Source organism: Aethalodelphis obliquidens, unplaced genomic scaffold, assembly GCF_003676395.1.
Source record: "Aethalodelphis obliquidens isolate GAN/ISIS:26980383/991018 unplaced genomic scaffold, ASM367639v1 scaffold4, whole genome shotgun sequence".
Classification (NCBI taxonomy): Eukaryota; Metazoa; Chordata; class Mammalia; order Artiodactyla; family Delphinidae; genus Aethalodelphis; species Aethalodelphis obliquidens.
In genome coordinates, this window is record NW_020837948.1 from 339,676 (window position 1) to 362,338 (window position 22,663).

General features: G+C 49.1%; 3 protein-coding genes across 5 annotated transcripts; 1 reads left to right on the forward strand and 2 right to left on the reverse strand.

Moving 5' to 3' along the window:
* The first annotated feature begins 66 nt into the window (after nt 1–66).
* DND1 (DND microRNA-mediated repression inhibitor 1) lies at nt 67–3,448 on the forward strand. The gene is given in 5 exon segments (XM_027095440.1): nt 67–494; nt 864–981; nt 1,370–1,831; nt 2,511–2,897; nt 2,900–3,448. Coding segments are annotated over 5 exon segments (1,125 nt in total). The 5' UTR covers nt 67–404; the 3' UTR covers nt 2,968–3,448.
* WDR55 (WD repeat domain 55) lies at nt 3,294–8,784 on the reverse strand. 3 transcript variants are annotated; one of them, XM_027095418.1, is made up of 7 exons: nt 8,498–8,784; nt 4,987–5,087; nt 4,806–4,893; nt 4,523–4,702; nt 4,327–4,426; nt 4,068–4,237; nt 3,294–3,987 (listed from the first exon to the last, which is right to left on the reverse strand). In XM_027095418.1, exons 1-7 carry the CDS (start codon nt 8,686–8,688, stop codon nt 3,669–3,671), a joined length of 1,149 nt encoding a protein of 382 aa, XP_026951219.1. In that variant the 5' UTR covers nt 8,689–8,784; the 3' UTR covers nt 3,294–3,668. The 3 variants fall into 3 exon arrangements, with proteins under 3 accessions (XP_026951219.1, XP_026951210.1, XP_026951227.1); XM_027095409.1 differs by having other exon boundaries at nt 3,404–3,987; nt 4,523–4,735; nt 8,498–8,762; XM_027095426.1 differs by lacking the exon at nt 8,498–8,784 and adding an exon at nt 5,402–5,412 and having other exon boundaries at nt 3,404–3,987; nt 4,523–4,735.
* A 1,753-nt stretch (nt 8,785–10,537) lies between these two features.
* On the reverse strand, nt 10,538–22,646 carry IK (IK cytokine). Its single transcript, XM_027095337.1, has 20 exons — nt 22,502–22,646; nt 21,886–21,952; nt 20,461–20,553; nt 19,669–19,728; nt 18,681–18,848; nt 18,387–18,501; nt 17,855–17,925; nt 17,716–17,762; nt 16,661–16,824; nt 14,487–14,595; nt 14,100–14,139; nt 13,725–13,938; nt 13,457–13,475; nt 12,910–12,988; nt 12,570–12,650; nt 12,260–12,317; nt 11,328–11,416; nt 11,016–11,124; nt 10,808–10,842; nt 10,538–10,723 (listed from the first exon to the last, which is right to left on the reverse strand). The coding sequence occupies exons 1-20, from the start codon at nt 22,515–22,517 to the stop codon at nt 10,696–10,698; spliced, it is 1,662 nt and encodes a 553-aa protein (XP_026951138.1). The 5' UTR covers nt 22,518–22,646; the 3' UTR covers nt 10,538–10,695.
* Nucleotides 22,647–22,663: the final 17 nt, after the last annotated feature.

Genomic DNA, 22,663 nt, shown 5'->3' on the forward strand with positions numbered 1-22,663 from the left:
GACGCGCAGGCTCAACGGCCATGGCTCACGGGCCCAGCCGCTCCGCGGCATGTGGGATCTTCCCGGACCAGGGCACAAACCTGTGTCCCCTGCATCGGCAGGCGGACTCTCAACCACTGCGCCACCAGGGAAGCCCACTTTTTTATTTTTATTATGATTATTTTATTGGTAATCACTGGCAAAAATGGCCACCCAAAAATGGGTGGGCCACGGGGAACGGGCCCAAGATGGTTTCCTCGGCAGGGCCCTACAACTAGGTGGAGGGAACGCTTCCCACAACCAGCCGCCGCGGAAGGTCCAATAAAATGCCTCAACCACTGGAGCCTGCCTGTGTCACTACTGCCTAGCCCCGCCTTCCCTGTTAGAGCCTGGGCCTCCCACTGCGACCACTTCCGCGGTGGAAAATGGGGAGAGACACTTACAGTAGCTCCCACGGGCTATTCCGCAGGGGAAGGGCGCCCCTGAAGTTCTCGCCTCCAGCCTCCATCCTGCAGGTTTGCGAGCTGTGTTTTAGGAGGTGGGGCTGCCCGCAGACCCACCCACTAGGGTCTCTAGCTTTCACCTGAGGGTCTGAGGTTCCCGCGGCGCACGTGCGGCGGATACCCCCACCCCCTTGGTGGGCGGGGTCGTGCTCAGAGCCAATGAGAGCTTTGGGGGTGGAGGAGTAGGGAAGCTTCCAGAGGGGCAGATTGGGAGGAGTTTATAAAGGGGGTACGAGCGAGCCAGTGGGAGAGCAATGCAGTCCAAGCGGGAGTGTGAGGTAAGTGTTTGCCTATCAGGGGGTCGGTGAGCCCTGGACATAACAGGCGAGGTGGGGGTGGACGCGGCGATAAGGCATTCCAACCTGCCCTTTTCCCCCTCAGCTGTGGTGTGAGAGGGTGAATCCAGAGAACAAGGCGGCGCTGGAGGCGTGGGTCAGGGAGACGGGCATCCGCCTGGTGCAGGTGAACGGGCAGAGGAAGTATGGCGGGCCACCCCCAGGTACGGTAGTCCCAGCCCTACGCCTACGGGAGGGCTAAGGCAGCCTCGACGGCCACGAGCCGCCGCGTTCGGGGGAGGGAGGGGCCTACGCCGAGGCTCCACAGTCAGAAACTTATAACTACCCCGTTACCCGCCCCCTCAGCTGATGAAACTCATTGTCTGTGGCTTCCCACCCACCCGCCCCCTCGAGGAAAGGAGCCAGTCTTAAAGTGCCAGCCCCGTTGGTGTAGCTCAGTCACCCAGTTACGCCAACGACCCGGGGCGTACGGGTGTTGTAACCATTTCACAGACGTTTGCACACATACTCCCTCCTGCGCTCGGTTCCTGGACCTCGACCCCGGAACCGTCCGGGTGGTTGACGGTGCCCCTCCCCACCCCCTTCCCCCAGGATGGGTGGGCAGCCCGCCGCCGGCCGGGTCAGAAGTGTTTATCGGGCGGCTGCCCCAGGATGTGTACGAGCACCAGCTGATCCCACTGTTCCAGCGCGTGGGCCGCCTCTACGAGTTCCGCCTGATGATGACCTTCAGCGGCCTGAACCGCGGCTTCGCTTACGCCCGCTACAGCTCGCGACGCGGCGCCCAGGCCGCCATCGCCACGCTGCACAACCACCTGCTGCGGCCGTCCTGCCCGCTGCTCGTGTGCCGCAGCACCGAGAAGTGCGAGCTGAGTGTGGACGGCTTGCCGCCGGGCCTGAGCCGCCAAGCGCTGCTGCTCGCACTGCAGCCGCTGGGGCCCGGCCTGCAGGAGGCGCTGCTGTTGCCCAGCCCTGGGCCGGCGCCCGCGCAGATCGCACTGCTCAAGTTCAGCTCGCACCGCGCCGCGGCCATGGCCAAAAAGGCCCTGGTGGAAGGTAGGGGTGGAGACTGCGGGGGGCCGCTGATTGGGGCGAAACGCGTTCTACCCGGCACTTTACTTCAACACGTCAGCGTAGATCAGCATAGCGGGTTAAAGTCGCGAGACCTTAGGGTCAAACACACTTGAGTTTGAGACAGACTATCTGACTTCACGTTTTTAAATTTCCACCGGTGCTACCAGCTACCACTCACCTAAACTTCACACTTCACATGCACTATCTCCTGACTTAACCCTCAACATTGCAGTGAAACATAGAACATTGTCCCTCTTTAGATAGGAGACTGTTTTAAGAAAAATTTACTTGCCCAAGGCAATCCAACTGAGCCTACCTTTTATCCACTGTAGAACCTGCTTCCTGAAGCTGAGAATTAAGCAGCATTTAGCACATTCTGTAGTTTTTGGCAAGTATTCATGGTAAAGGTTAGCTATTCTGATGGTTATGAGGGAGACAAAGCCTGCAATCAGCCAGTACTCCAAGGAAACTTAGAAGGTAGCAGTTATTGCACTCCCTTTGTAAGTAAACACAAAGAAGCCTAGAAAAGTTATTTAACTTGCTTGGTGTCACACCAGGAAATGGGGAGGCTACAAATTAAACAGGCTTGTGTGACTCCAGAGGACTCCGGTGCTTGGGCCCAGGGCTTAGACCCCGCCCTGTCTCTGCCTTTTTCCTGCAGGGCAGTCACGCCTCTGTGGAGAACAGGTGGCCGTGGAGTGGCTTAAGCCAGACCTGAAGCAGCGACTCCGCCAGCAGCTCAAGTGTCCGTCTCTACAGTGCCTACAGCCAGAGGGCAGCCAAGTAGCCCTGGCCAGGGACAAGGGGCTGGAGTCCCAAGGGGCTCGGGCTGCCCTGCAGCTGCTATGCCAACGGATGAAGTTGGGCAGCCCACTGTTCCTCACCAAGTGTTTGGGCACAAGTTCTGGCTGGCACCGATTCTGGTACCAGGTGGTGATCCCTGGGCATCCAGTGCCCTTCAGTGGCCTCATTTGGGTTGTGCTGGCCCCCAGTGGGCAGGATGGGCATGAGGTGGCCAAGGATGCTGTGTCTGCAAGGCTGCTGGAGGCACTGAGTCTGGGGCCAGCCTCCAGCGGTCTGCTGCGGCTGAGGCAGGAGGTACCATGGTTCAGCAGTGACCTAATCCTCTCCCCAGGCAGCGTGAATGAGTAGGCAGAGCCTGTGTCAGTCCCTGGCCCAGCAGGCCTGGGCAGCTGCTATCTGATCCCAAGAAGGGGAGGAGCATGGGCCCTGCCCTAGGCCTGACACAGCCTCCCAGCTGAGGCAGGGCCCACAGCACCTCGGGGCAGCTCAAGTTTGGCTAAGTTGTGGTGAGGGAGCTTCCCTTCTCCCTCCCAGCCTGGGGTTTAACCTGACCCCAGGGTTGTTCTCTGACACACAGTCGCACACACACCCCTCTCTCCTCCCACAGCTTAGCATGAATCTTTGCTTCTTATTTTCTTGATTTGTCTTTGTTGATGTTTTTATTTGGGGGCTGGCTGAGCCAAAGGGTCAGAAATCTGCCTTTGCCCCAACCACTTGGCATTCTGGTTTTGGTGTATGCGTAGTTTTGAGTTTTTCTATGCTGGTTGTATTTATATTAAACCCCTGGTTGGTTTACACCTGTGTCTGTGCTGTCTTGCGCCAGCTGTGGGCTTGTCTTACAGTGGTGGAGTGAGCAGCTGCTACAGGGCAAGTACTTCCCCACATCAGTGTGCCGATCCTGAGCATCTTCTTGTGCACAATAGGATATTTTAAATTCCCAGCCTCTCTAGGGATCCAGCCCAGAAAGCAAGACTCTTGTCCGCTGAGAACCCATCCTGAGATTCAGCTCATTCCCTCAGTCACTGTCATCCTCAGTCTCCTCCTCCTCCTGAGCTGTGGCGTCCTCTCCCTCCTCCCTCAGTCCTGCAAAGAAGTCATCCGTGCTCCAGGCCTTGCTGCTCAGCGCCCGTAGTGGCCCTCCCTTTTTCTTGCGCCGGCGGTAGTCATCCACCACCAAAGCCCGCAGCTGGGCCATGTCCCAAAACTTGAGGCGCTGGTCATGGCCACTGCTGGCCAGGAAGCGGCCACAGTGGGAGAGGGCTAGCTTCTCCACAGGTTCCCCGGCATGTTGGCCCACACTGCCCACCACTCGGTTTGGCAGGATGTTGACAGCCCTGGAGAGAAAGAAAAGTGTTGGTATAGGCCGGTTAGGTCTGCCCTTCCTATGACTGGAGGGCCATCCGGCTTCTCTCACCTGATGACTCCATCAGTGGAGCCGGTACACAGCAGACTCTCAGTGACTGGAACCATGCAGTCAATGGACTCAGCTCTCAGGGCAAAGCGGTCACTTGTGGCCCCAAAGCCATCCCAGTTGAAGAGGTAGATGGTACCTTCACTGGAGCCACAGGCCACCTTCTTCCCACACTGCAGGGAAACAGGGCAAACCATGTTTGTGGAGCCACATCAAACCAAGTCCCTATCGCACACCCCCATCCCGCCCCACCCAGCTGTACTTTCATAAGTGTGACAGAGGTCAGGTCTCCAGACTGAGGCTCGGAGAGCAACTCGAACCGGCGTCGTCTGATGTTGAAGACACCAAGGCAGCCATCTCCGCTGTAGAGAGAGCAAAGCAGCAGGCTTGGCTGGAGGTACCCACCAAGGGAAACATTTAACACAGGGAAGGGAGGGGATGCAGCTTTGAGGCTGTACCTGGCTGTCAGCAGCAGCTTCTTGGCTGGGTCCAGAGCCATGTCAGCAATGTACTCCTCATGCTGCCGCATATCCATTAAGGGGCCCTCCTTCCGCTGGTCCCAGAGGCGGATGCCACCTGTGTCATCCCCAGTTGCCAGAACATTCTCATCCACCAGCAGCAGGCTGTTGATGGGGGCACTAGAGACACAGATACAGAACTTCTTCGAGCACCTTTGTCCCAGTAGGGATGTACCAATCAATCCTTACCCTTTGGCTCAACACACAGTTGGCTTCCCCTTACCTGTGAGCCTTGGAAATGCGTCTTTGCAGTCGTCCCAGCTCCACATCTAGAAAATGGATGGCTTTGTCCTTGGACACAGTAACAAGTTCTGTGGGGAGGGAGGGGGAAATGCCCAGGTCATGGTGCTGTTCATTGCTCCCTTCCCACCACCACACTGCTGGCTGCCTTTCCTAATACTCACTCTGCCCATCTTCAGAGAAGACAACGGCTCGGCAGGACTTGAGGTGGTGACCTGAGGACCAGTGCTCCTTGGTTTTTCCCTCTTGGCAGGAGTAGGAAAAGCTGGGGAGAATGGAAGAAGAGTGAATGACTCCAGACCTCACCTGGGAGTATAGAGACCAACTAGCCAAACTTCCACCTACCTAGGAGTTCCTGCTTGTACACCTCCAAGCCCAAGGAGCTTACCATCCCATTTTCTTTTTTTTTAAATGTATAGGTATTTATATTATTATTTTCTTTAATATTTATTTATTTATTTTGTCTGTGCTGGGTCTTAGTTGCGGCACGCAGGATCTTCGTTGCGGCATGCATGCGGAATCTGGTTCCCCGACTAGGGACTGAACCTGGCCCCCTGCATTGGGAGCGTGGAGTCTTACCCACTGGACCACGAGGGAAGTCCTCCATTTTCCCATCTTCAATGAGCTTCAAATGTGAGGTCTTTTTTTCATTCAATGTACATTTTTGTGACCTCACCCCACCCCTCTTCATCATCTTTGAAAGCCATAACCTGGGGAAAGATTAGGTCTGAATCACTCTGGAGGTCCAAAAATAGTTGATGACAGAACAGCCCAGAAGCTGGAAATGTAAAGATGAGTAAGACAGGGATATTACACTCCAGGTCTACAGGAGCTAAAGAAAGCCACAATTAATTACGGCACATTGGGCTTCCCTGGTGGCGCAGTGGTTAAGGATCTGCCTGCCAATGCAGGGGACACGGGTTCGAGCCCTGGTCTGGGAAGATCCCACATGCTGCGGAACAACTAAGCCCGTGCACCACAGCTACTAAGCCTGCGAGCCACAACTACTGAAGCCCACGCGCCTAGAGCCCATGCTCCCAACAAGAAAAGCCACCGCAATGAGAAGCCTGCACACCACAACGAAGAGTAGCCCCTGCTCGCCACAACCAGAGAAAAGCCCGCATGCAGCAACTATGACCCAACGCAGCCCAAAAAAAAAAAAAAATTACGGCACATTGTGAACACATGTGGCGGAAGGATGACAAGGGAGGTAGAGCAGAGAGGCACCAGCCTGTAAGCTCAGCTTTGAGGCAAGTACCTGTCAGAGATTATCCCTAGTGTCTGCCTCAGCAGATCTTCAAAAAGGGCTGAATGAATAAGTGCTTACTTGCTAGTTGAGTTCCGGGCAGGCAGAACTGGGTCTACTTATTGTTTGTTCTGTCCCAGTGCCTAGCGTGAAAAAGCTGCTTAATAAACACAGATTGAATGAATACTTTGGAAGGGAAGAGAGCCCTGGAAAGCTAACTAAGGTGATGACATGTGAGTTGGATCATGAAGAATAAGCAGTTCACCTGGCAGAGAACAAAGGGCAGATACTGGAGGCAGATGCTGATGTCTCTCCCACGAGGAATGAGGAGAGTTCAAGTGGGAAGAGAGAGGTATAGCTGAATCTAGTAAGATGGGCTGGACTAGGCTTGAGACAACCATGTAGGCCAGGCAGAAGTCTGAATTGAATCCTTTTGGAAAAAGGAACCTCTCTGGAATGGTCATGGGAGAAGTTTGAGGCCTCCAGAAGGCAGTGGCTGAAGGTAGAGAAGAGGAGACAAACAGAAGCCAGGGGTGTGTGTGAAGAAAAGTCCAGGGTGACTCCCAAGTGTCTGGCACTGTAAACATGGATAAAAGTAGTAAACCTCTCTGCAAGGTATGTATTATGGTTCCCATTTTCTTTTATCCTTCCTTCCCGCCTTGCCTTCCCTGCCTGTCTACCTGCCTTTCTCTCTCTCTCTCCCTCCCTCCCTCTCTTTTTTTTTAAATATAAATTTATTTATTTTATTTATCTTTGGCTGCATTGGGTCTTTGTTGCTGTGCGCGGCTTTCTCTAGCTGCGGCAAGCAGGGGCTATTCTTCGGTGCGGTGCACGGGCTTCTCATTGCAGTGGCTTCTATTGTTGGGGAGCACGGGCTCTAGGCACGTGGGCTTCAGTAGTTGTGGCTCGCGGGCTCTAGAGCGCAGGCTCAGTAGTTGTGGCGCATGGGCTTAGTTGCTCCATGGCATGTGGGATCTTCCTGGGCCAGGGCTCGAACCCATGTCCCCTGCATTGGTAGGCAGACTCTTAACCACTGTGCCACCAGGGAAGCCCCCCCTCCCCCTCCCTCTCTCTTTTTCTCTCTCTCTCCCTTTCTCCCTCCCTCCCTCCCTCCCTTCCTTCTTTCCTCCCTCCTTCTTTCCCTCCATCCCTCCCTCCTTCCTCAGAGCCACAGGGCTTGCAGGATCTTAGTTCCTGGGGCCCTGGCAGTGAAAGCGTGGAGTCCTAACCATGGGACCACCAGAGAATTCTCTACTGTTCCCATTTTCAAAGATGAAAATCAGAAATTAACTTGCCCAAGGCCATTGCAGCTAATGAGGGGTTTGGGGTTTAAATTCATTAAGTAAATCTGATAGCACAACTCTCCTGGTTAAGGCCTTCAATGGCTTTTCACTGCTTCTAGCCTACATCTTTTATTCAAAATCAAACGTGTATTGAGCACTAACCCTGGGCTAGAAGCAGGAGATAAAATGGAGAACTAAAGAGACTACAGATTACACTCCAGAACATTGTTTTTCAGACTCTAGTCATGACCCATTACTGAGCTGCAATCAGCATTTTCTGTGTGTGCCCGCAATAACAACAGAATAAAATAAACCAGAAAATATTAGAGTGCATCACACATAATATAAAAGCTATTTTTACCGTGGGGCGAGATCAAAAAAGTTTAAAAAACATTTTTTTAGTGGAGGAGACAGTGTTCAAATAATTATGCAAACGGATGTATGATTACACACCATTATGTAGTTTATGAGGAAAAGGTATCTGGTGCCAAGGCAGCATTTAACAGGTAATCTAATTTAGTCTGAGGCATGTTTGAAGAGTGAAGAGATGCTGGGGACTCTGGGACAATAGGTGCAAGTAAGGGAAATTCCAGGAAGAAGGAATAACATGTGCAAAGGAGCTGAGGCTTCAAGGTACATTAAAAAGGTAACGATGAATAAGCACAGAAAACAGAAAATAAAGTGAGCAAGGGCCAGATGGTCAAAGCCCTGAAAGCCGGATTAAGGAATCTCAATTTAATTCTAAAAGCAAAGGTAAACTATTGAAGGGTTTTAATCAAGGAAGTGAGGTGGTTGGATTTGTGTTTTTGAAAGATCAATTAAAATGGGCAAGAAGCGAAAGCAGGGGGCCCAGTTGGTTCTGTTTCAGGATCAATACAATATTTCGGTGGGAAATAACAGTGTCCTGAACGCCTGCCTGTCCGGGCTCCGTCACGACTTTCCAGCCACTTTGTCTCTCAGTTCTTTCAATAGATTTGTGTGGTAACTTGCTTAAAGGCGAATGTTATTAAACGAATTGGACAAGACTGAGTCTTGTAAACTTAGTCTCCCTGTAACCTTGTCTCCTCATCCCAGCTCCATCACTGCAGAGCTTCCAGACCGAGCAGCCCCACACCCACCACGCCCCCATCTCTGCCCCGCACTTACACGAACACGTCCCCGTCCACGTCCCCAGCCGCCAGGAGATCGCGGGCCGGATGGAACGCCAGTCCACTGGCCGGAGCGTCCAGCACGATATCTTCCGGAGTGTCCCGGATCCGGGCTGGGGCTTCCGTGGAGTCGGGGTCCTCCTCGTCTCTCCCATCCTCTGCGGGCCTCTCCTCACATGTGCGGTCCATGAACCAGAGGATCCGAGCCGCGCAGCAATTGGTAGGTAAACCCAAGAACCAGTCACTCGGCGGGAGGAGTGGCCCAGGGCACCGCTTCCGGGGTAGGGGGCCAGGCAGGAAGTGGCGTCAAGGCGTTCTCCGTAACCCGGAAAAGGCGGGGCCTGACTCAGCTGGTGGGAGGCACCGACCCGAGGAGCCCGGCCTCCTAATCCAGCTACTTCCCAGTGTTGCAGCGGAGGAGGTTCCTGTGTCAGATAGACGGCGCATCCATCAGTCCCTTCCTTGGTCACTTCACGTAAAGTCGAGAACTGCGTTTAAGTTCTTTCCCCTTTTCCTGAGCGGTGCTGACAGTTTGGTACTGTCTCCCGCAATCAGTAAAGGATGACTGCCTGCCTGCCTGCCTTCGGGAGAGAAGAGCGGGACGCCAGTCGTTCATGGTTTGGTGAAAGACCAAGACAAGCGACAGCCAGTTTGGTCAGTAAGCGACAAAAGCCCACGCCGCGAGAATTTGACCTGCGGGGGTCGTAGACAGCAGGCAGTACGCGCACACACTTATTAAGCTGCAGCCCTCCATGCTGAACATCCTCGCGGCCAAAGCAACAGCGCCCCACCCGTTCCTACCGTTTGGCTACAGACCCTCAGCGGGACTGGGCCAGCTGTGCTCAGAGCTGGCAAGGAGTTGCTGAAAAGGAAAAATGGGCACAACAGTTGACATTCTGGACATCCCGGTTACCAAAGGTTCCGCAAAGATGAGAGCACTGTGTATGGTGGGGCAGATAAGGAGGAGCATGTGCTCCTGTCTGGATCTTGGTTACTTCCACAAGGCTTGGTGGTTCTTGCAGAAACTTATTTTAAACTGGCAGTCAACCCCCAGAAGGTCTCGATCTTAATGACCCTCTAGGTACCTTCATCTGAGCCAGGTGGGTCTCTGTGACCTTTTTCCTAATTGTGACTGCTGCCTACAGCCATGACATCAGGGTGTCACTTACTGTCTGAAATTAGCCATTCTAGGTGCTATTGCAGACAGTGCCCAATTTCAGCCTCCTAGGCGCCGTGCATAAAGCTGGCTTCCTCAAAAAGCTCTTGCCCTGTCAAGGTGAAAGTAACCAAAGGCAATGGCTAAAGTAGCCATCTAGCTCTTCTTGGATCTTGTAAGCCCACAAGTCTTAGCTCAGGGCAGGCAGTGGCAGCTATGGATCCAGCCAGAAAGAACTGGTGACCTTTGCTGATGCGTACCAGACCAAAGTGCTGGCAATGAGCCAAGAGGAAAAGGGTGGGGATGGAGTGATTTGGAGGCCAGCGATCCCACCCTGGGCCTTGGCAAACTTTCAGTGTGTTGAAGGGCACTAAACTCTTCTGGTCTAGGACAGGGATTCTCCAAGGCACTTCCCCTTCAACCAGGTAAGCAGTGATTTGTGCTTGGAATTACTAAAGATCCCAGAAGGGCATAAATTTGTGAAGGGTTTTTGTTCCCAGGAGTGTTTCTCATCAGGTGCCTTTACCTAGAGCCCAGTCCTGCACAACCTTGGGATCAGACTGGCAGCCCACTGGGCTGACCCTAATTCCCAGGGAAACTCTGCCCTAAGACTAGGTCCCCGGATGGGCCCAGATGAGTCTGATATTTAAGACCAATCATCCTTAAGTTTCTCTATCCACCTCTTGCCTGACAGTGAGGGTCATTCTTCCCTCCTCCACTGGGCACCCTGGCTAGTATATGTCCTGCTTAGGAATCTAGAGCCACAGCTCAGGAAAGGACTGAGCTGACTTTCTCCATGTGATTTTTATACAATCACATGTATATGGAATTAGTAGCCCTCTTGGTGCATCTGGGCCCTCAACATAGAGAAGATAAAAGAGGAGGTTAACCAATTTTAATGGAACCAAAAGATTATACAATGAAATTTTATACACATTCACAAAAAAAAAAAACATCGTGCAACTTTTTTTGGAATTGTAGAAAGCGAGCAGTGGAGAGCACATCCTTGTGGAGATTATTCTTGGGGTTGGAACCAGAGATTAGTATTTTGGTCTTTTCACTTCAACCCTGCAATAGAAAGAGAAATGAGCATAAGATCAATACACTAAGCAGTTCTCACCAGTCTCACAGAGGAAGAATGCTGCTGCTCACCCATCGGCTTCCATCTTCTTCCTCTTCTCAATGATCTGCAAAAAGAAGTTATAGTTGATGGTTATGCTGCCAGTCTAAGCTCACCTGAGACCCAAGGCTGACCTCTCTCCTACTTCCATGGCTCTCTGACCCACTGCCTGTTCCCGAATCTGTGGGCCAGTATCTCCTCCCAGCTGAAGCTCTCCCACCCAGAACCAGTCCCACTTACCGCACTAATCTTTTTCCATTGGCGATCAAGCTCTGCTTTGTCATTGGTTTCCTTAAAGCGCCTGGTTTTACGCCCTTCAGACATCTTGATGCCGTACTGAAATGCAGCCCTGAGGGAAAAAAAAGGGCAGTTGAGGGAAGAAGGCATCCGAGGTTGAATAGCAGTAGCTAGGTGTTCCCAGGAGACCCGGTGAGCAGAGAACCGATTTCAGAATGTTTCAGCCAGACTACACCCTCTAATCTGCTGTGGGCTAGTCCACCCCCACCACCATCCCTCTCCTCACTCTTAGCTGTATTTAGTACCAAGACTCACTTGGGCAAAGCCTCCTTGTTGTTCATATACTCGCTGTATTCCTCCTGGGTATCAAAGTCCCAGCGGCCTAAAGGGCCTTTCTTGTTACCCTGTTGCAGGACAGAATGGGGGGCAGGGAAGGAAAAGATGTCAGTGGAAATGAGATTTTAGCCCTTGATTAAAGCCAGGCTCTCCCATAATCCCAGGTTTTATCATTCATAAATCCTACCCTAATAAACAATAATAAATGTTAACTGTGTACTTACTATGTGCCAGGCATCATTCTGAACACTAAAAATGTATCTTATTTAATTCTCTCAAAAACTCTATTAAGAGAGAACTATAGTTCTCTCCATTTTTCTAATGAGGAAACTGAGGAAAAAGCAGTAAAATAAGTTGGCTTGGTCACAAAACCAATACCTGGCAGAGCCAGGGTTAAGCAAGGCTCCAAGATAGAATTAAACCATGCTATTAAGCATTGCAGTACAGAGAAAACAAGGAAAAGTATATGACACTTCTTCACCCTTAATGGTGTTAGTGTTTGTTGGTGTCTTTGTTCGTTTGTTTTTGTTTTAAGGCTTAGAGGAAAATGTCAATCCTGGCTAGAATAAAACTCAGTTTGTTTGTTTGTTTTCCAGTTATTTTCTAAAAACTGAAATTCCTTCTTCCCTTTCTACACGTGCACTAAAGGCCTGCTTACTCCCTAGGATGGAAATCAAAGCCTGGCACTTTACAGAAAATAAAAAGTAATATATTTATGGCCCTATCTCATTTTTTGACTTTGTACAGATGCTTTAAAACAGTCAAGCTGCCCAGGACCCCACAATGCTGCTGTTCCTATTGCTGCAGCTGAAGGAAGATGAGGCCCAGGAAATGAAACAGATCATTTGGGAGGAGGGAAGGGGATATGCGCTAAAGAGTAACTGTCCCCACCCATCCTTCCAGCTCCACACCTGGTCCATTTTGCTATAATCCACCTCCTCGTCACTGTCCACAGCCATGTCATCCATCCTAAAGAGAAGCAACAGTTAAAGAGATGGTGCAGACCCAGACTCCTATGGTTCATGCAGAAACCTACCACTAAGAGGCTATATGCCTAGGAACAACCACCCCTCCTAGGCCTCCCACTCAGAGCCTAACAGAATACTTTACCCAGTAAGAAGTACCCCTGGGTCCCAACAAATCAAATTTACACCTCACTCCCCCCCCCACCTTGTTCTGCAATCATCCCAGCCTCCTTCTTTGTAACAGAGTCTCACGTACGTGGCTGGGTAGCACTCAGCATAGCTATTGGACATGCCAAAGAAATCTCCCAGCTGCTTCTTGTCTTCTGGCTTCTTCAGCATATGTTATGTTAAAGAAAATAATTCTCCCAATAGCAGAAAAACTTCAAGCAGGAAGGGCCAAGGGCTAGAAGCCCCAACATGAAAACTCTAAGGAGAGGGCTGTGAACATGAATGAGTCCTCTGAGAAAGGGGAAAGTCATGACTTCATCCTTGTCAAAATTCAGCACAAAAGGGAAAGAGCGAGATGGGGGTGGGGAGGTTGTGGGGAAGCAGGGAGGCAGGTGGAGTTGGAATGAACACGCTGAAATAAAGGATATGATTCAGTGCCTTCCCAGCCAGCAGATCCAGCAAACTTTTCATTGATCGACTTGATCAGCTCCTTGGCGGATCCGGGTCCTGGGCGAAAGAGAACTCTGTTCAGACTTTGAAATAAGGAGCTTACAACCTCTTCCCCACAACACACTTCCCACCTGTGCCTTTCGTAACAACATTTTTTAAGCAACAGAACCCTTTAGCTAACAAAGTTTTAATCAAATTCCAATTCAAAATGAGCTACTCTGCTTGAGATGCACTAGTGTGCCCAGAATACTGTCCACTCAACCTGCCCCATGTCTTCAGAACGCCACAGCTGGGAGAATTATATCAAACAGAGCAAATATGCCCTGCCCTTGCCCAGGAAGACAGACAGAACTCCAGACTCATCTTCTGTCTATTCCATAAAGCAAGACACGGATCTTCCGAGAACCCAGAACTAGGAAGTCCCCCAGTGCCCCCCTTGGCAACTCTGAGTTCTGGGTCAGACTCTCAGCCCAGAGGAAAGCAGCACTGCCAGAGCCAATGCAAGATGCCATGGCTAAAACTCACCTTTGTCAACATCCATGGGCTGGAAAGAAAACAGAAACTGAAGTGAGTGTCACCAGGAGGGATGCCCACTCATCTCTCCCCCAAGTTTGAATCAATTCCCTACCCTACCCCCTGCCCCCATTTCCAGGATGGTTCCTACCCTGGATTAACTGACCCAGTTGCTGCTGTGAAACCATGAGCCACCTACATAACAGAGGGGTTCTGTACCTGGTTGGGCAGCCACAGAGATGGGCAGCTCTGCCACCTAGTGCCCGGGACTACATCTCACCTCATCGTCCACTTTTGGCTTCTCAAAGTAGCTGTGCCTCTTCTTCTCTTCTTCTCTCTCTCGGTCCCGCTCCCGCTCTCGATCGCGTTCTCGCTCTCTGTCACGGTCTCTGTCTCTCTCCCGATCACGCTCTCGTTCCCGGTATCTCTCCCGCTCCTTGTCTCGAGGTGTCTTGGTTGTGGAGGGCACATAATCCCCAATGTCTTCAAATATACTAGGAAAACAGAGATCCCTAGCTGACAAGGTCACACAAACTTCCATTTCCCCTGGCCATTTCTCCAGATTCTCACACCAAGGCCTCCCCCAAATGCCAAAGACAGGAAACCCAGAGGCCCTTCCTCCCTCAGATCAGGGGTCAAGGGCTACGATACATACTTCATGTCAGCCTCAGGGGGTTTCTTCTCTTCCATTTTCCCTGTAACATAAAGAGAGGAGTGAGGAAGACACTCCTGAGTTATTTCCCACTCAGCCTCACCATGCTTTTCAGTTCTCAATGCCCTTTTAAACATCTTCTGTTTAAAAGATGGGACAACAAAAGCTACCCCATACTCCCCCTCCTCAAGCCTCAAAACTGACCACTGCTTCCTGGGTGGGTCAAGCAGACAGAACCTGGATGTAACCATCCCTTGCTAATGCTCCACTGCTCCCATTTTTCTCTGGTCCCCAGGAGACTCCCAATGTTCTGGAAGCTCCAGGAGACCTTGGTTCCATCTCAGATGCCCCTCCAGGGGTAAGGTTTCTCTCCCTAACTCTCCAGATTACCTTTATCTTTCTTTTTGAGCTTCTTGTTGCGGGTACCCTGCCTCAGGTAGGAAAGGATCTGGGTGAGCTTGCTGATGACAATGTCATTTGTGGTCAGTGTGGTCTGGGCCTGAAAACCCCCAAGGAGCAAGAATGTTATCCCACTGAGCAGGACTCTCTTCATTTACTCATTCATTTACTTAACAAATTAACAAATTAAAGGATAAGTGAGAATTAAGTAGGTGAAGACAGGGAAAGGAGGTGTTGTAAAAGGATATTCCAGACAGATGAAACAGCATACAACGGCCTGGGTCATAAGTAAATCTAGTACATTCAAGAAAGCCAGGATGACTGGAGAATAAACTGGGAAGCATGGTAGAAAGAGGCTGGAGAGGCCAGGAGTTACAGAGCCTCACAAGCCATGATACAGACTTTGGCCTTGGGATTCCCTGGTGGCGCAGTGGTTAATAATCTGCCTGCACGGGTTTGAGCCCTGGTCAGGGAAGATCCCACATGCCAGGGAGCAACAAAGCCCGTGCACCGCAACTACTGAGCTTGCGCTCTGGAGCCCGCAAGCCACAACTACTGAAGCCCGCGCGCCTACAGCCCGTGCTCCGCAACAAGAGAAGCCACGGCAACGCGAAGCCCGGGCACCACAATGAAGAGGGGCCCCCGCTCACCGCAACTAGAGAAAGCCTGCACACAGCAACAAAGACCCAATGCAGCCAAATATAAATTAATTAATTAAAAAAAAAAAAAGATTTTGGTCTTTATCCTAACACTAAAAAACCATCAAGGGGCTTCCCTGGCAGTCCAGTGGTTAAGAATCCACCTTCCAATGCAGGGAACACGGGTTCTATCCCTGGTTGGAGAAGTAAGATCCCACATCTATGGAACAACTAAGGCCCTGCGCCACAACTACTGAGCACGTGAACCACAACTATAGAGCCCGTGTACTGCAACAAAGATCCTGCAAAACTAAGACCCGATGCAGCCAAAAATAAAATAAATAAATAAATATTTTTTAAAAATAAAGAAACCATCAAATCTTCTAAACTGGGGGCAGGGCACATATGGGAAATCTCTGTACCTTCCTCTCAATTTTGCTGTGAACTTTTTTAAAAAATTAATTAATTAATTTATTTCTGGCTACACTGGGTCTTTGTTGCTGTGCGCGGGCTTTCTCTAGTTGCAGCGAGCGGGGGCTACTCTTCATTGCAGTGCACGGGCTTCTCATTGCAGTGGCTTCTCTTATTGCGGAGCATGGGCTCTAGGTGCGCAGGCTTCAGTAGTTGTGGCTCGTGGGGTCGAGAGCGCAGGCTCAGTAGTTGTGGCACACGGGCTTAGCTGCTCCGCGGTATGTGGGATCTTCCTGGACCAGGGCTCGAACCCATGTCCCCTGCATTGGCAGGCAGATTCTTAACCACTGCACCACCAGGGAAGCTCTGCTGTGAACTTTAAACTGCTCTAAAAAATTATCTTAAAAAAAAAAAATGACAGTAGTGAAGGCAGAAAAAAAAAAAACCTTCTAAACCATGATGAGAAAAAGTCATGCTGTTAAATGATTACTCTGGCCATGTGTAAAAATGATAATGGACAAGGGGACGGAAAGATGTGGGGAGTGGTAATGGCTAAAGAGTACAGGGTTTCTTTTTGGAATGATGAAAATGTTTTAAAATTGATTCTGATGCCGGTTGTACAATTCTATGAAAATACTAAAAGCCACTGAATTGTACACTTTAAAGGGGTGAACTGTTTGGTATGTGACTTACATCTCAACAATACTAAAAATAAATAGAATATTGGAAGGGAACCACAGTGGAAGTGGGGAAACCAACTAGGAGCCCCTTTTAATAGTGCCAACAAGAGATGATGACTTTTTTTTTTGGCCATGCTGCACAGGATGTGGGATCTTATTTCCCCAACCAGGAATCGAACCCATGCTCCCTGCATTGGAAGTACAGAGTCTTAACCACTGGATCACTAGGGAAGTCCCAAGAGATGATGGCTTAGACTGGAATGTTATTGTGTTGTTGGTGGAGATAGAAAAAAGTGAATGGATTCAACTGAGATTTAGGAGGTTAAAAGGTGGGCAGGACTTGGTTAAATGTGGTAGATGAGGCTCAGGGCAGAAGTGAAGCTGATTCCCAGGTTTGAGGCTCACATAGCAGGCTCTCGGGACTTGGGTCACTCACCTCCATGGTGGGGCAATCAGCTTTGCTGCGGATGAGAGTAGTGGGGATGTCAGTGTCAGCATACTCATCATCCAGGTCTACCACATAGGCCATGCGGCCTGGAAGAAACAGCTCATTCCGCTCATACGCTTTGCTCTTGAAGAGCATGCGGTAAACATTTCGGCCTACAAAAAAGAGAAAGAGCAGCAAGTAGCCAGTGAGAAACTTCTACAATAACAGCTACTGTTTACTAAGTGGTTACTGTGTGCCAGCCACCATGCCAAGTGTTATGCTTGCTTTGCTTCATTCAGTCTTCACAACAGCCCTGTGAGGTGGTCATTATTATCTCCTTTTAGCTGATAAGAATACTAGGGCTGAGAAGTAAGGGTTTTACTACCACTTAAGTCATATGACTATTGCAAGTCCTATAGCTACTAAGCGACAGAACGAAGAATGGGACCCCGGCCATTTAACTCCAAAGCCTGAGCTCTTATCCACCCTTCCTACATTGCCTTCTCAAGGGCACTATGTGCCTAGCATTGTATTAGGCCCTGTGAGGAAGAAGGATGAAGTTTAAGGTAATACTGATGAAGATGGGAAAAAATAGCTCTACTATATGCTCAGTGTGATAGGCATGTTGCCATGTATTATTTCTCTTCGTCCCAGTAATCCCATGAGGTGAACGTTAACCCCATTTTTGAAAGTGGACAAACAGAAGATGAGAAGTTAAGTTGGTTGCACCCAAAATCACATGCTTAGTGTGATTTCATTACAGGATTCAAATGCAGGTTTCTGGATTCTGAGTTTTTAATCATCAACCATGCTACCTCCCATATGGATAAGCCCAAATCTGAAAGAGTTTCCAACCTAACTGAGGGGACATTAGTAATATATATGAAATAACTAAGTCTACATCTGAGTTCTATTAGAGTATTTTGTGGGAAGTAGCTGGTTTGGGGACAAAAAAGAGATAAAAGTAGATTGAGGGAAAGGGGAAGCATATTCCATCCAGAGCACTAAATTCCTTACAATTCCCCTGGAATGCAGAGCCACTAGTGTAGAAATTCTGTACTCACCCAAACGTGTTTTAAATTCTATTTTATTTTCAGGATCCTCATCTTTCCTGAAAAGACAAAAAGAACATTTTTGCTAAATGTGTTCCTACTTTTGGCCCCTCCTTTCTAAACTCTCAAGCTCTCCCTGATGTTTATTTACTTGGTTTCCTTCTGGGGCTTTTCCATCAGTTCTTCCTCCTCTTTCTCTTTGCTGGCAATTTCAGCTCGTACCTAACAGGAAAGCAAGTAAGGTTTAGACATTTATTCACTTTACATATCCTTACTGAACACCATTATACCACACTGTGCCAGGAACTAAGAACTCAATACTGAACAAAACAATATAGTCCTTGCCCTAATGGAGCTTATAAAAAGAGAGACAGACAAATTAAACGATTAAACAACAAAGTGTGATAACTGCTGTAAGTAAAACAGAAGAGCTATGCAAGGGTGCAGGTAGTGGGAGGTGAGGAGTGGGGAGACTTAACAATACACAGGTGATCAGGGAAGGTTTGTTTACCCAATAAGATAAAACTGAGGCTGAGACTTGAAGGATGAATAGCAATTAGTCCTACAGAGGGGACACCGTTAGTTCTTCTACATGGTCTGAACTAACAGCAGTCTCCCTCCTCACCCCAAAAGGTGAGCATTCAGCATGCTAGTATTACTCTCCATCTACCAACAAAGCTCACCTTCTGAAGCAGAGCAAAATCCAAGCCTTTCACCAAATGGGTGTGTTCCATGTCACCACCCAAAAATTTGGACTCCTGGATCAACTGTCTTCTCTTCTCTGCAGCTGATTTGTCCCTGTAGAATGAAAGAGGCCACATAAGAACCATCCTTTGTGGGTGGCAAGTGCCTCTTGAAATGGCTTGGCATGGGGAAATGGCTTTCCAGAGCAAGGAAAATGTGAGGAAGAATTCATACTGCCATTGTATGACTTTGCAATGCTGAGGGAACCATGCCCTGGCCCACTCGGTACTCACGCCTCAGCAGTGGGGCCCACAGCCCTGTAGTTAGCTGTGGTGCTGATCAGCTCAGTTTCCTCATAATCTTTGTTCACTCCATCCCGCCGTTCCTTGGCACGGTCCCGGTACTTCTCTGCTAGTTCTCTTTCTCTCTCAATTTCTTGTTGGCGAAGTTTGGCATAATAACTGTGACCAGAGAAAGGCAAATGTGTAAGGCTCAGCAGAACTGTTCCTGCCTGTTTCCCTATACCTTCACCCAACTCTCTATGCTGAAAGTTCATATATATCCTCATAGAACTGCTGGCCACCTCTTGATATTCCTCAAAAGCAGAACTACAGCATCTCCCAGCTCACAGATACACTGTTCTAATGCCACCATAGTATACTCCATCTGTCACTTCAGAATCCTTTGATGTCACCTAACTCTACATCACCGAGTCTCTACAAGTATGAGACTTTACCATACGGCAACCAGGAAGTCTGAGTTTTTATCACGTTCCAAATATCACCTGAAAATATATCATTCCTTGCCAGTCCTCCTCAAGAAAAAAGAAAAAAGAAAAGTACCAGGTCTAGGAAGCTTAGTATCATATAAATAATAGCAATGACAATGATAACTGACGGCAGCCAAAATTAACTGGGTGGTTACTATATGCCAGGCACTGGTACTAAGTGTTTACATGGACTATCACAGTTGATCCTCGTGACAACCTGATAACAGTTATTATCACTATCTTGATTCCACCCATGAAAATACTGAGGATTAGAGAGGTTAAACAAAATGCCCACGGCATCCAGCTAGAAACTGGTAAAGATGAGATTAAAACACAAGCTGACTCCAAAGCCCTAAACAGCCATTCTAAATATCATTCCTCTCCACTATGAAAGCAGAGACTCTCAAGACAAGAAAGGAAAACCTCAGTCTCTTGCCTCATAACTAGCCCCTACTCCTTTTCCCCGAACAGTATCCACCATAAAACCCAACACTCTTCCATCCTTCCTTTACCTTTTCTTTTTTCTCCTTCGTGCAGCTGGATCTTCATCCTCATTGTACTCCCTTGGCATCCTAGAAAAGAAAGAAATTCACTGATTGCAAAATATTGCCACAGCCCCAGAAACCCCAAGAAGTGGCTTTGAGGACTGAAGAAAGGCTTAGAATACTGACCACAGCAATAGCTGACCAGTTTCAATCAGGCAGAGATCCATGTCAATATTTGTAGGTGAGTGGTTCTCAAGCTTTAGAAAGCATCACAACCACCTGAAGGACTATTAAAATTATATATTCCCAAATATCTGCCCTAGAATTTGAGTCCGTGGGGCTAGAATGGACCCAGAAATCTACTTATTTAAGCACCAGCAATAACTCTAGTACAAATGGTCCATGGAACATAGTCTGAGAAAAAATGAGATCCCCATGGGACTTCCCTGGTAGTCCAGTGGCTAAGACTCCATGCTCCCAATGCAGGGGGCCCAGGTTCAATCCCTGGTCAAGGAACTAGATCCCACATGCCGCAACTAAGAGTTCACACACCACAACTAAAAATTCTGCATGCAGCAACTAAAAGATCCCGTGTGCCACAACTAAGACTCGGCACAGCCAAATAAATAAGTAAATATTTTTTAAAAAATGAGATCCATACAGCATCCCAGTCTTTCCTGGAGCTTCAATCTCAAAAGGCAGGGAATCAGAACCATGGACCTCAAAAGAGAATTAGCTTTCCAGTTCCTAAGATAACTAGTTCAATAAATTTTCCATAGGAAGGAGATGGGAAACAGATTGGATCACCCCAGAACTTACTCATGGTGACGTGACTTAGAGGGTGGTGCAGAAGCAGGTGCAGCCCTTGGGGTCATGAGAAGTTTCCTGAAGTCTTCATTGGTGAGTTTTGATCTAGAGTGCGAAAATTTTAAAAATTAGTACCCAATAAGAATTGGAAAAGGAATATGTAAAAAATATGGTTCACTTTACTAGAAATCAGAGAAAAACAAATTAAAACAAAGAACATGCCACTTTTAATGCATCAGACTGTTAACGATTAAAAAGTTTGATAAATTGGACTTCTCTGGTGGCACAGTGGTTAAGAATCCACCTGCCAAAAAAAAAGGTTTTCCCTGGTGGCGCAGTGGTTGAGAGTCCGCCTGCCAATGCAGGGGACACGGGTTCGTGCCCCGGTCCGGGAAGATCCCACATGCCGCGGAGCAACTAAGCCTGTGTGCCACAACTACTGAGCCTATGCTCTACAGCCCGCGAGCCACAACTACTGAAGCCTGCGTACCTAGAGCCCGTCCTCCGCAACAAGAGAAGCCACCGCAATGAGAATCCTGCACACTGCAACAAAGAGTAGCCACTGCTCGCGGCTACTAAAAAAAAAAGTTTTATAAATCAAGAATGAGTGAGAGGATGGGACTTCCCTGGTGGCACAGTGCTTAAGAATCCGCCTGCCAACGCAGGGGACACTGGTTCGAGCCCTGGTCCGGGAAGATCCCACGTGCCACTGAGCAACTAAGGCCGTGCGCCACAACTACTGAGCCTGCGCTCTAGAGCCTGCGAGCCACAACTACTGACCCCGCGTGCCTAGAGCCCGTGCTCCGCAACAAGAGAAGCCACCACAATGAGAAGCCCGCGCACTGCAATGAAGAGGAGCCCCCGCTTGCTGCAACTAGAGAAAGCCCTTGTGCAGCAACAAAGACCCAATGCAGCCAAAAATAAATAAATTACTAAAAAAAAACCCAACACAGGTGGCAAAGTTGATATATGGACAATATATCACCGATTAATTTTAATATTTTAATTCACAAAGCAATGATGTATTTTACTCAGATATGAATGTGTGTACACAAATGCATTTAAAAAGAGTAGGACAAAAAGATAAGTGTAAAAAAGGTAATGGTGGTTACCTCTAAGAAAGGGGATGGAATTGGGATGTTATCAAAGACAACATTACCCTTATTCTGATGTTTTAATTTCCTACAAGAATTAATTCCTATATAACGTGTAATTAAACATCAATTTTAAAAACTAGCACTCTCCCTGCCATAATTTCCCCTCTAATACTCTTATGCAGTTGGCCTGATCCAGTTAAAAGTTCACAAAGATAAAGAGCAAGCGGTATGATTTTTTGGTCATCCTTGCTGACAAGACATTCAGAATTCTTTCACCACCACCACCACCACTTTACTCATTACCCAGCTCATTCCCATGGTTCTACATCAAAACACTCACTGGTGGAAGGAGTGAGGATCGTCCACATCATGGCCATCTGGGGCCAAAGGGTTGGAGAACGGCTCGCCTAAGAAAAGGAATTGATGTTAATTTAATCAATCTCTTTAGAGTCAGGTCTTGTGCAAAGGTTGGGGATCTACAGACGTCTTTTCCTGTAGTTGAGTTGCTCACAATCTAGTGAGGAAGAAAGGCAAGAACATCGACACTGACAATACAGGGTAACAAGTGCTGAAGTAGGAAAATTCAAGGATCTATGGGAGCTCAGAGGAGGGGGCCCCTAAACCAGCGCTGGAGGATTAGCAAAAACTTCTTGAAGATGACACCTAAGATACTACACGAAAGATAAATTTACGGAACCAAAAATTAAGTGACGGGGTCTGGGGGTGGTTCACAGATAAATCTCATCTGTCGTGGGTTGGGGCAAGGACAAGATTGAGGGACAGTCTGGAGCTGCCCGGCCTCGCTCGGGGCCCAACTGCTTCGCCAGGCTACAAGCGCCACATCCCGGCCCGCCTCCACCCTCGCGCACACAGCCGGCTTAAATTCTGAGGCCAAAATAACGCGCCAAGTGTCCCGAGTCCCGCGGGGAAGAAAGGGCAGATGACCCGAGCCTTACTATCTCGCTCCGGCATTTCGTCCGCGGTATTTCAACCCAGCAACGACCGAGGACCCTACAACAACACGGCAACGACAGGCGACTGCCCACAATGCACCTCAAGAGTCCACCCACAGTGCCTTTCGTGCCCCAGCTTTTCCGCCGCAACAGAGGGCGGAGAAA

Bases quoted from the DNA above. Each gene is read 5' to 3' on its own strand.
- WDR55 (XM_027095409.1), bottom strand. From the start codon at position 8,688: ATGGACCGCACATGTGAGGAGAGGCCCGCAGAGGATGGGAGAGACGAG. The intron at 4,427-4,522 runs GTACAGCCTCAA...CTCTCTCTACAG, and splicing joins AAGCTGCTGCTGACAGCCAG to CGGAGATGGCTGCCTTGGTG. The intron at 4,238-4,326 runs GTACAGCTGGGT...GTTTCCCTGCAG, and splicing joins CCTCTGTCACACTTATGAAA to TGTGGGAAGAAGGTGGCCTG.
- IK (XM_027095337.1), bottom strand. The intron at 20,554-21,885 runs GTGAGTGTTTTG...TTCGCACTCTAG, and splicing joins GATCCTCACTCCTTCCACCA to ATCAAAACTCACCAATGAAG. The intron at 12,318-12,569 runs GTACGTGAGACT...GCTTCTCTTTAG, and splicing joins GCTGAGTGCTACCCAGCCAC to GATGGATGACATGGCTGTGG.